General features: G+C 40.9%; 1 protein-coding gene across 1 annotated transcript; it reads right to left on the bottom strand.

Moving 5' to 3' along the window:
• Window positions 1–3,659: 3,659 nt before the first annotated feature.
• On the bottom strand, window positions 3,660–12,482 carry LOC116063496 (cytochrome P450 2J2-like). Its single transcript, XM_031318491.2, has 9 exons — window positions 12,279–12,482; window positions 12,000–12,162; window positions 10,485–10,634; window positions 10,231–10,391; window positions 9,777–9,953; window positions 8,156–8,297; window positions 4,496–4,683; window positions 4,271–4,412; window positions 3,660–3,935 (listed from the first exon to the last, which is right to left on the bottom strand). The coding sequence occupies exons 1-9, from the start codon at window positions 12,480–12,482 to the stop codon at window positions 3,760–3,762; spliced, it is 1,503 nt and encodes a 500-aa protein (XP_031174351.1). The 3' UTR covers window positions 3,660–3,759.
• Window positions 12,483–12,756: the final 274 nt, after the last annotated feature.

Below are 12,756 nucleotides of genomic sequence, written 5' to 3'. Positions count from 1 at the left end.
TCTCTAAGGGAGACGCCAGCCACCCTCCTGAGGAAACCCATTTCGGCCGCTTGTACCCTGGATCTCGTTCTTTCGGTCATGACCCAGCTTTCATGACCATAGGTGAGGGTAGGAACGAAAACTGACCGGTAGATCGAGAGCTTTGCCTTCTGGCTCAGCTCTCTTTTCGTCACAACGGTGCGATAAATTGAATGTAATACCGCACCCGCTGCGCCGATTCTCCGACCAATCTCCCGCTCCATTGTCCCCTCACTCGCGAACAAGACCCCAAGGTACTTGAACTCCTTCACTTGGGGTAAGGACTCATTCCCTACCTGGAGAAAGCACTCCATCGGTTTCCTGCTGAGAACCATGGCCTCCGATTTAGAGGTGCTGATCCTCATCCCAGCCGCTTCACACTCGGCTGCGAACCGATCCAGTGAGTGCTGAAGGTCACAGGCCGATGATGCCATCAGGACCACATCATCCGCAAAAAGCAGCGATGAGATCCCCAGCTCACCAAACTGCAACCCCTCTCCACCCCGACTACGCCTCGATATCCTGTCCATAAATACTACAAACAGGATTGGTGACAAAGCGCAGCCCTGGCGGAGGCCAACCCTCACCTGAAACGAGTCCGACTTACTGCCGAGAACCCGGACACAGCTCTCGCTTTGGTCGTACAGAGATTGGATGGCCCTGAGAAGGGACCCCCTCACCCCATACTCCCGCAGCACCTCCCACAGTATCTCCCGGGGGACCCGGTCATACGCCTTCTCCAGATCCACAAAACACATGTAGACCGGTTGGGCATACTCCCAGGCTCCCTCCAGGATCCTTGCAAGAGTAAAGACCTGGTCCGTTGTTCCACGACCAGGACGGAATCCGCATTGTTCCTCTTCAACCTGAGGTTCGACTATCGACCGAACCCTCCTTTCCAGCACCTTGGAGTAGACTTTACCGGGGAGGCTGAGAAGTGTGATACCCCTGTAATTGGCACACACCCTCTGGTCCCCCTTTTTGAAAAGGGGAACCACCACCCCGGTCTGCCACTCCTTAGGCACCGTCCCCGACTTCCACGCAATGTTGAAGAGGCGTGTCAACCAAGACAACCCCTCCACACCCAGAGCTTTAAGCATTTCTGGACGGATCTCATCAATCCCTGAGGCTTTGCCACTGTGGAGTTGTTTAACTACCTCAGCAACTTCCACCAGGGAAATTGACGACAATCCCCCATCATCCTCCAGCTCTGCCTCTACCATAGAGGGCGTATTAGTCGGATTTAGGAGTTCCTCAAAGTGCTCCTTCCACCGCCCTATTACCTCCTCAGTTGAGGTCAACAGCGTCCCATCCTTACTGTACACAGCTTGGATGTTTCCCCGCTTCCCCCTCCTGAGGTGGCGAACGGTTTTCCAGAAGCACCTTGGTGCCGACCGAAAGTCCTTCTCCATGTCTTCTCCGAACTTCTCCCACACCCGCTGCTTTGCCTCTTTCACGGCAGAGGCTGCAGCCCTTCGGGCCCTTCGGTACCTTGCAACTGCCTCCGGAGTCCTCTGGGATAACATATCCCAGAAAGACTCCTTCTTCAGTCGGACGGCTTCCCTGACCACCGGTGTCCACCACGGTGTTCGTGGGTTTCCGCCCCTTGAGGCACCTAAGACCCTAAGACCACAGCTCCCCGCCGCAGCTTCAGCAATGGAAACTTTGAACATTGTCCACTCGGGTTCAATGCCCCCAGCCTCCACAGGGATGCACGAAAAGCTCCGCCGGAGGTGTGAGTTGAAAGTCTGTCGGACAGGGGCCTCCTCCAGACGTTCCCAGTTCACCCGCACTACCCGTTTGGGTTTACCAGGTCTGTCCAGAGTCTTCCCCCACCCTCTGACCCAACTCACCACCAGATGGTGATCAGTTGACAGCTCTGCCCCTCTCTTCACCCGAGTGTCCAAAACATACGGCCTCAGATCAGATGAAACGATTATAAAATCGATCATTGACCTTTGGCCTAGGGTGCTCTGGTACCAAGTACACTTATGAGCATCCCTATGTTCGAACATGGTGTTCGTTATAGACAATCCATGACTAGCACAGAAGTCCAACAACTATCTATATATTATATTATATATAATATATATATAATATATATATATTATATATGTATATAATATATATATAATATATATATAATGTATATATATTATATATGTATATAATATATATATATTATATATAGATATATATATTATACATATATGTATATATATATGTATACGTATATATATAATATATATATATATATATATATATTATATATATATATATATATATATATTTATATATATATATATATATAATATATATATATATATATATATATTATATATATACACATATATATATATATATATATTATATATAATATATATATAATATATATAATATATATATATATATATTATATATATATGTATATATATTTATATATATATATATATTATATATATATATATATATATATATATATATATATATATATATATATATATATATATCTGTATTGTGTTATTTCTATGGACCTTTGTGTCTTGAATAAAGTTGATTGAATATTATCCTACCTTTAAAAAAAATATTCTGGGAACCAAAAAAAAACTTCCTAAAAATCTTCCTCGAGATTTCCTTGGTTTGGGGTTAATCGTGTCTGCATCTGCTGCAGTGGTCCTGCTCGACGCCCTGCACTGCTACTACTATCTCTAGTCATAGTTTTGTTGCATTCTCATATGACTGTTGCTTGGTATTGGCTCGACCTGGTCACAAACTCTCATTTTACAGCTAAACAGTAAACAGTACACTAAATTATGTTTCTGAAAACATTTGAGGCCAGAAATAGGAAATGCAGTAACAGAATCTGAACTTATATTTGATCAGAACTGCCTAGTTTTACAGTTTGATTGCAGTTCACAAGCAGTCATTGACATTGATTGATTGATGAGACTCCTCAGCTCTGATTGGTTGTTTATCTTTGAACAGGTTGCAAGCTTGCAAATGCCATAAAGAGCACTAGGCGGAGGCAGGGGAACATTATTTTTTTCACAGGTAATCTGATTCATGTGCTACTGTCAAGTGATTTTTAAAGTTACTCACTAAACCTTTAAGCGGGGGATAGGCTTATCTGAAAATATGTATAGTGTTGCATTTTACCTAAATGTCAAGTTGCCCACTGGGAAAGTTCTCCATGCTTCAGATGGCCAGTCCATCATTGGATAGAAGTCCAAAATGTAACACCATACACATTTTTGAGGTGTCACACAACTGTAATCTTTAATGAAAGAAAGCAGTAGCAATGTTTAAATAATATAGGTTAAATTCCAATTAGTATTCAGAAATTCAAGAGGCTTTATTGCCATGCCATTTTGACACTTTAAATGTGTCCATGTTCATGCTATGAGAATGTTTTATGGTAAGCAGTAGGCAAAGTATCTCATGTCTCCTTTATAAATGAAAAATTTAAAATATTGAGCCAGGCTACACCAAACTAGCCTAAAACCATGGTTTGGAGCCCACTGGGAAAGGTAACACCATGAAACAAAACAAAAAGTACAAAGAAACTACATCAGTTTTGCAGCCTGAAAAAGATATCGGCAGTGGACCATGACATGTCATCTATAATTAAAGTCAAATATCAATTGGATTTCACTAAACCCTGTCACCCTGTGACATAATCATGAGTAGTGATGACAGAAAAAAACAAATTGCTTTTTGTATTTTTTTATGTAAGAGCTACTCTTAGCGGGAGGTTGCGCAGATTTCATATTCACGTGGCGCCAAAGTGATGCCAAAGTGAAAGTCCATCACAGGCTTGACCCCAGCAGGCATGGAGAAGGTGAAGTGCTGCATAAATGAGGTGAAGAAGATGAAAAGATGCATCTTGGCCAGGCTCTCCCCAAGACATGCCCGCTTACCTGAGACAGGAAAACAAACTTAAAGATTACTTTGACACACAGTTATGGCCCAGAATTCAAACGAATTGAAGACAACATAGTCATTCTAAGGCCTTTATAGGAAGTAGAACTGCTGACTGTTCTGGTAACCGTTAGAAAATGTGTCCTGTATTAGTGGAGGAGTTATGATCCTTGGCCTCTATCTTATCTGTGATGTGTATCTTGATCCTGAGAGTTTCCTCTGGGCCAATCTATAATCATTTTGTGAGGAGAACCTTAGTGTATTCTGGGTCAGGTTCCAGGCTCTTGTAAAACAGATAACGACACTAATAACACCAGAGATTGTTGCTCCTTACCAGTAGAGAAAGGGATGAAAGCAGCTCGCTTCACAAACTTGCCCTCCTTGTTCAGAAATTGTCCTGGATTAAAGGTGTCGGGTGTCTCCCACTCATTCTTGTCGAACAGCACCGAGGTCAGATTGGGGATTATCAAGACTCCCTGGTGATTGGCATTGTTATGACAATTCATACAGATGCAACGTGGTATGGATGTGACAATAGCAATTGCATTCGAGAACTGACCTTTGGGATTGTGTAGCCTCCCAGCTGGATGTCCCTGTCGGTAACACGAGGCAGGCTGAGAGGAATTACGTTGCCAAACCTCTGGATCTCGTGTAAAACAGCATCGGTGTAGGGCAGGTTTGCACGATCTTCCATGGATGGCTGTCTGGACTGTCCAATCACTCTGTCTATCTCAGCCTGGACCTTTGCTGTGCAACAGGAAGGGAACAGACAGAAGTTGAAACAGTATTTCATCAACAATGCGAAAGACTCATGGAGAGATAAAGCATAATGTAGCACTGCCACGTTAGTGAATAGAAAGATTTGTCTTCCTTTTGATTTGCAACCCTGAACCATTCATAAGAGAATTTACAGTAGTTTTTACAGGAAGATGTTTGTTGTACAAAATTTGTCAGAAATGTGAAGGGCCCTGGCGATTACACAATATTTGTCACCTTGGGAGTATAAGTAGTTACATTATGTATCTAATTTCACACATACACAATTACCACAAATACATTTGTTTGGTGTCACAAATTTTCACATTATTGAGTAAAAAGAGCTTTGTTGGTTGGTCAGTGACGTGTTCCTACCAAGGTTATAATCGTTAACGAAAACGAACGAAATAACGAAAACTAAGTGGGAAAAAACATTGTCGTTAACTGAAATAAATAATAATGCCATAAATGAAATAATAATAAAAACGAGGCATTACAAAAAAACAATAACTAAACTAAAACTGTAATGTCTGTTTGCAAAACTAACTAAAATTAAAGCTGCAAGCAGCGTTGGACGGGCCCTCACGCCTCTGCGTGCGTCCGGGTTACTGGCGGACGCCGCTTCTTGCGACTGTGCATTTGCGCGGCACTCAGACACTGCAAACCGTCACCAATGAAAAGGGAAGTCCCTGCTGAGTTCAATGATACCTCACAAGAGACTCTACATCCTACAGTTCATTAGCTGTGAAAGGGGGCGTGGTCAAAGCATAGGGGTTGGGGCAAACCTTTACCAATAAAAAAGGAAGTCTCTGCTGAGCTCATTGATACCTCATATTAGCCTGGCTCCGCCCTCCTACTTACTTCCGCTCAATTTTCATTTCCCTTCAGTACTCCGTCTGGGTTTGCGGTATATTTTTGGTGTGGTAAATAGTGGCTGAGAACGATGACGTTGAGGACGTGCACTAGAAAGATGTGAGCGAAGCCATTCGGTCCGTTGTGGCAGCAACGCTGCCGAATATCCAGAAGTTAAAGCCCGAGCAAGAACAATCTTTGCTGAGTTGTGTTGGTGGCCATGATATTGTGGCCCTCCTCCCCACGGGGTTCAGGAAAAGTTTGATTTTCCAGCTCGCTCCGTTAGTGGTGAAGGAGTTGGCTAAGGCTAACGCTAGCGATGCTAATGCTAAATATAAGCCGATAGTTGTTGTCGGTCTCCCCTCTTGTTGCACATGCGCATGACATACGTCATGACCAAACGTTAGCGATTGGTTATGGCAGATCCAGAGTGGCTCTGGGCAGATCCAATAGTTTTAAACTTCAACAGAGTACCTGCCTTCAAGGAAATTAACACTTGTCAATGGAGAGAGGCCAGACTCTCTGTACAAATGAAATGTACAGAGTATATGTCCTCAGGCCTGGACTCTTGTTGATTGTGGGAAATTTCAAGCAGATATGACAATGTACACAGTAGTTACAGCCACTTTCTCGTTCATCGCTAAACATTCAAAATGGCCGCCACGCCACGCCCACACCGTTTGACGAAACTTTCTTTTAATAACTTTTCATCTTTAAGATGTTGAGATGGTACAGACCAAATTTGAAACCCATCGGATGGAATCTCTAGGAGGAGTTCGTTAAAGTATAGCACCTTGACTTTTAGGCCTACTTCCTGTTGCCACTAGGGGGCACTATGACTTTGAGTCAATTGTGTCAGGTAAATGTCCTCAGAGTTAATCTTATGAATCATGAAAGGTTTTGAGCCAATTGGACAATATACACTTGAGTTACACCCACTTCCTGTTTCAATGGCGAAACGCACAGAATGGCCATCCCGCCACGGCCATGCCCTATGACGAAAAGTTTTTCTTTTAATAACTTTTCATCTTTAACTTCTTAAGATGGCACAGACTAAATTTGAAGTTGATCAGATGAAATCTCTAGGAGGAGATCGTTAAAGTACGACATGTGGAAATGGCCAAAATCGCACTAATTTCAAACTTTCAAGTCAAAATGGCGGACTTCCTGTTGAGTTCAGGGTATGGCTCCAATGACGTTTATTGTACGTCTTGACATGTTACATATGTGTACCAAGTTTCGTGAGTCTACGTTAAATGTACTGCAGGGGCTCAATTTCTTTAATTGTGTAAGGGGCGCTAGCGAGACATTTTTGTGTGCCTATTCCCGAAACCCTTAAAATACGTACATTTTCACCAGTCTTGATGCGCCTGCCAATTTTGGTGAGTTTTTGAATATGTTAAGCCCCTCAAAAAGGCAATTCATTTGCCGTAATAATAATAATTCCTTCAGTTTCAATAATAAATTTTTTTTATAATAAAATAAAATTATCGAGTAAATGTCCTTAGTTTTCGTCTTTGTTGATGTCTTTCATAGAGCAAATAACATTATATCTTTCCGACCATGACATTTCCCGTAGACATAATAGTTTCGGACTGGGAACCCAGAAATTCCGACATTCCACGTCAAATTGAACACAACATGTCCGTGCCCCTCGCCTGGCATCATAGCGGTACCGAAAGTCGGAAGAAAGCGGCAGTCCTATTTGATTATGACTGTGTCAGATAAAAGCAAGTGCCTTGCAGTGGAAGGTGGTAAAATATGTGGACAATTTATTACAGGGAAAAATCCCACGAATTTGAAAGTACATTTGAGAAGCGCACACAAGCTAGGAGGCTAACCTAGCTTACCTTAACAAGGTAAAGGAGAACGCAAAGCCCCCTTTCCCCGAAACAGAAGCTAACCCCGGTACAGGGCATGGATGTATGGGTACAGGGCCAGGCAGCATGACAGAGACAACAGCAGGACAGAGAACACTACAGGAGGGCTTTCACCGGCGACCCGATAGCTGCTGGTTGGTAAATATGCAGGAACACCAAAAGCGGGAGGAAGCGTGGGTTAATATGTGGATTGATACTGGGATGTCTACACAACTGTGTGAGTCGATTGACTTCAAAAAGTTCACCACTTTACTTGAACCAAAGTTCAAAACACCTGTTCATGTATGTCTTCTTTAGTCTGTTGGCTATTTAGGTTTTTTTCCTGGAACACGTCACTTACACATTTTGCACTTACTGCGGCGTCTTGTGTAGACTGTTTACATATTTATGACCTTATGTAGGCTACATTTTATGTACTGGTGTTATTGTTGAATACATTGTGAATACATATTTCTAAACTTGTATGATGTTTTTGTTGAGTTATTATTACACAATACTTGTTCTGACCTTTTTGAATCCCCTGACAAATAACCCATATTACAAAAAAAGACTAAGACTAAAACTAATAAAAACTAAACTAAAACTAAGCATTTTCAAAAAATAAAAACTAAACTAGCAAACCCACTTTAAAAACGAATTAAAACTAAACTGAATTTAAAAACAAAAAGTCAAAACGAAATAAAAATAAAAACTAATGAAAAATGCAAAACTATAATAACCTTGGTTCCTACCTTGAATCTCGGGGTACTTTGCCATGTAGAGGAAAGCCCAGCGTAGGGTGGTGGATGTGGTCTCAGAGCCGGACACAAACAGATCCATGACACACATAACCAGGTTTTCCTCATCAAAAGCATTGCCACCCTGCCCATTTCTCTGATAATATATACAAACACATGTGCTAGAACATGCTGAGTTTAATTTAGAACAACTACATGTCAGCGCTATTACAGCCTGTGCTATAATAATGTATGATGGTTACTTAAAGTGTCAGTTCACCCCAAAATAAAAAATACATATTTTTCCTCTTATCTGTAGTGGTATTTATCAATCCAGATTGTGTTGGTGTGAGTTGCCTAGTGTTGAAGATATTGGCCATTTTATCTTCTGTAGAATATAATGGAACTACGCCACTCAGTTTGTGGCGCTCAAAGCGGCAAAACAATTTTTTTGAAAGACTAAACAGCAATGTCTCTTTCCTTACTCAAGATAAGCCACATACCTGGTTTTGAGTAGTTTCATGGAGGAAATGTATATCAAATGTTTAGCGCTTTGAGCACGTCAAGCCGAGTGCCAATAATGGTCGATATCTCCAACACTGGGCAACACACCAAAACATTTTAAATTGATAAACAGCACTAAGGTAAGATAAGATTTTTTATTTTGGGGTGAACTGTTCCTTGAAGTAAGTACATTAAAAGTAAAGAAAAAGCCTTTAATCTATGCTTGTACCTTGAAAAATATGTAAAACTCTTTGCTTTGTTAGATTACCAGGAGTGTATGCTGTTGGAAATAAGGCATTAAAAGATAGTGTCGTTATGCAGAGGCCGTCACTTTTCATCACATACCAGCAAGAAATGGTGCGACAAAACATCAAGTCAGTGCAACACATTAAAGACTGTATTTTCTTATGGTTTTGTGTGTAAGTGACTGATGGGAACAACAAGCTTTGAAATTAGTCCAGTATTTAGCAAGAATGTGGTGACCGGGCTGCGAACCGGGCTGCAAATCTGACAGGCAAAGTGTCTGACAACATTATGGAAAGGACCCCTCCAGAGATAGACCTTTTTTAAAGAGTAAAATCCTCTTTTTTTTAACCAGAAACAGCTCCAAGATCACTATCGCTAAGCCAACCAGACTCAAGCAATGCTTTTAGCTTGTATAGCCAAAATATTTTTACATGTAAATCGGTAAAAGATGTTAATTTCAACCAAACCAAAGTGGTGATTGTTGGAAAAGTGGAAAGACAAACCACTTTTGGTAGTTTTATTTTGTGTCCGTCGACTTGAATGAAGTGTATTTTACGATGATAAAATCACTGTTTATTTAAATGGAGGCTGGTGGCTTTTTGCGATAGCAATTTTAGGAACATAAATTGAGGGTGCGCAATTGCCCAATAACTTCCATTGTAGCTTGTTTCGCTGACTCCCGACAGCAGCAATCTTGCTTAATACCAATGTCAAAGATTGTTGTTCCCATCAGTCACTTAGACACAAAAACAGGAAAATAGGGTCCAGGTTGAAAAAAAAACGATGTTACCCTTGAAAGTGCAAAACAAAACAGATATGACGTTCACAGGAACTGAACACAGCATCTTTATGAACAAGTATAAGAAAAAAATCTAGTGCCAATCACCATCTGAATCTCATTCAGGTAGCAGTCGATGTAGTCTCTTTGGTCTGAGGGATCCCAGTTCTGTCTGTGCTCCTTAATCTCCTCTCTAATGAAGTCATTTGTACTGTTCCAGATGTGCTTGGCTGTCTGGTGTGGCCCCGGCAAACGTCTCATCAGCAGAGGGAATGAGTTGTAAAGCTGCAAAGTAGTTTAGAACAATAACATACTGATAAGGCATTTCAGAATAAAATACATTTTATATCTGGGACATGCAATACCAAATATTAAAATCCTATTTACAAATCAGCTCATGTGCATCTTACATATTTTCCATCTTGAGCTGTGTGTATTACATATTACATACCTGTGACCAAAAGCCACTAGCATGAATGGTAAACACAATGAGGGATGTACAGTATTGCACAACAATGGTACACAGCATTACAATTTCATCAAAAGCTTTAAAATGCTGTACCTGTGCCCAAATGGAAACTTCAATTTCGAGACCTTTGCCAAACCATTTCATCAGTTTCACGAACTTCTCATCACTATACTCAAAGCGATGACCAAAAACCAGGTAGCAGATGATGTTGGAGACAGTGTTGTTGATGATGAGGTGTGGATTGAATGGTTTCCCTTTACAATTAAACAGAAAATTAGATGTTACTTGTGTATTTGTGATTTTGTGTCATTCTTAAAGTGTCACTGTGCATTCACTACTTACTGTACCTTTATAGCTTTTGAAGACTTTTGCACAATATGCAAATTCATCCAAGATGATGGGTTCAAGTGACTTCTTGCCAAATCCAAAATATTTAAGCGTTGAAAATGCAAAACGCCTCTGCTGCTTCCATGTGTTGCCATTACTGAAAATTAAACCTGATGGGAAACATATTACACTTAGATGACACTTTTATCCAAAGCGACTTACAATTGCTATATACAGTATGTCAGAGGTCGCACACCTCTGACACATTTGTTGATGTATCACAGTGGGAATTGAACCCAAGTTTCCCACACCACAGGAATGTGTCATATCCACTGCGCCATCACCACCACATCAAAAGTGGGCTTACATAAAACAGTCAAACAAGTCATGTTCAACAAAACTTTTATTTGTTTAATTTTGCTTTAGATACATTTTTTTTATTTTATTTTTACAGTGATGTTATTTTATTATCAATGGTTAAAATATTTTATTTTGTAACTGCTAAAAAACTGCCATTAAAAAAAAATTGTTATTTTGTGTGAAGTACACCAAAAGGAAAGCTAATAGAACTTCTCTAATTAATTATAATAAAATACAATAACACTTATTGTGGGGAAAGCAATGCATCACACAGTGTATTAGAGTCCTGCACAGGCTTAAAATCTAGGCCCTAGCCCGGCCCTTGTCCGACAGATAATCAGAATTCTCGGCTCGAGCCCGTGTTTTTTTTCCCTCCTACCCATAACACAGTCTAGGTTACGATTGCAGCCATTAAAATAGTTTAATAGTTTTGTTTTAATGGCAAAGTGGTTATATTTCTTTCGTTGTTTTTTTAATTAAGTTAATTAAAGGAGCATTTTTTGTTTGTTATATTAATGTTTTTGTTTTACAGCCAAGTGGCCAGCAGCCAACAAAGTTGACCACATGTTTAATTTATTTAGCCTCTCAAATCAACACCGACCTCACTTGCCTACAATCAAATCCATAGATATAAAACACTTCATGCATAAGTTAGTTGAAACGTGTATTATCACCACACCAGAGTAGTCCTGCATTGCCAGACCTTGGCATGCAAAAAAAACGGGCAATAAAATCTAAACAAATACATGATACAGACAGAAGCACAGACATTTACAGAGCCCCATGGAGAAAAGGCATAACATCCACAGTGGATGGTTTTAGTCCAATCCGCCTCTATTCCATAACTGTGTCCACAACTGTCTTCCAGCTGTGTTAAAGACACGCTCGCTGCTATTGCTGCTGGCGGAGACACAAACAAGGTGCGACTGCGAGCCAGGCTTGACAGTCACAGTAGCATGGTCTTGTGTTGTTTTAAGCAGTGCAGCACACTCATAGTTTCTTTTAATGTATTGGATGTCTAAAACACAAAATGGTGACGTCTAACAGGCTTGCGTGTGAGCTCTGGTGTTAAAATTGGCCCTACAGTGTATTCATTGAACAAAGCATTCCTATATAAGTATCACAGGAGTCACAATAGCAGTGAGTTGAATGCAGGCTTTGTTACATCCTCTTACCTCGTCCATGGGACACATCCTCCACCAGAGGGATGTATGGGCGGTCCTCCAGGCTGTCTCCCTGATTTACCAGAGCTTCTTTCAGAACCTCAAACCCATTTAGCACCACCATCCATGTCTGGCCTATTCGCAAGCTGAACACATCTCCATATCTCCCTACAAACTTTAAGTGGTTTTGAGAGAGGTGAAAGAGCATGGTTTTTATAAAACAGATAACACAGTTCCATCAGTTCACTTGTTGCATTTTCAACAGTATATTTCGGACATCTATTAATCTACCTGTGTCAAAATTTCATGGGTCCTGGTAAAATCCACATTTAATATGTTGCCCACAATAGGAAATGTCCGGGGTCCTGGAGGGAAGCTGTCCGGCTGCCTTGTTTTAATATAATCTGCAGTGAGGATGAAAACTGCAGTGAAGAGCAGCAGACTTTTGACATCCCAGTCAACATAGGATCCAAACACAGAAACGATTGAATCCATTCTGCAGTCAAGGGCTTAAGTCTGTCTAGCTGAAGTTTGTGTCCTCCTTGCTTCTCTTTTAAAAATAAAAGGCTGGTGTTGTGTTGCCAGGAGCCAATAATATCACTCATCTCTCTCCTGTGAAGGGGGAAGCTTGATGGTATTGGCTCCTGGCAGCACAGTAAAGACCTACTGGTTGAACTGGACTCTGCCCTTTATACATGGAAAAAAGGTATGTAACAAATTGCTGTAGTTTCTACAGTAAAATTTTACAGTTACTTCTTGTTCTGATATT

This window comes from Sander lucioperca, chromosome 2 (genome assembly GCF_008315115.2).
Source record: "Sander lucioperca isolate FBNREF2018 chromosome 2, SLUC_FBN_1.2, whole genome shotgun sequence".
NCBI classification, from domain to species: Eukaryota; Metazoa; Chordata; class Actinopteri; order Perciformes; family Percidae; genus Sander; species Sander lucioperca.
The sequence above is the reverse complement of the archived record's forward strand: the minus strand, read 5'-3'. Positions and strand labels throughout refer to the sequence as shown.

Coding starts and splice junctions, on each gene's coding strand:
- LOC116063496 (XM_031318491.2), bottom strand. CDS start 12,482: ATGGATTCAATCGTTTCTGTGTTTGGATCCTATGTTGACTGGGATGTC. Junction 10,635..11,999: donor GGATGTGTCCCATGGACGAG/GTAAGAGGATGT, acceptor GTTTCCCATCAG/GTTTAATTTTCAGTAATGGC. Junction 10,392..10,484: donor AGTCTTCAAAAGCTATAAAG/GTACAGTAAGTA, acceptor TTAATTGTAAAG/GGAAACCATTCAATCCACAC.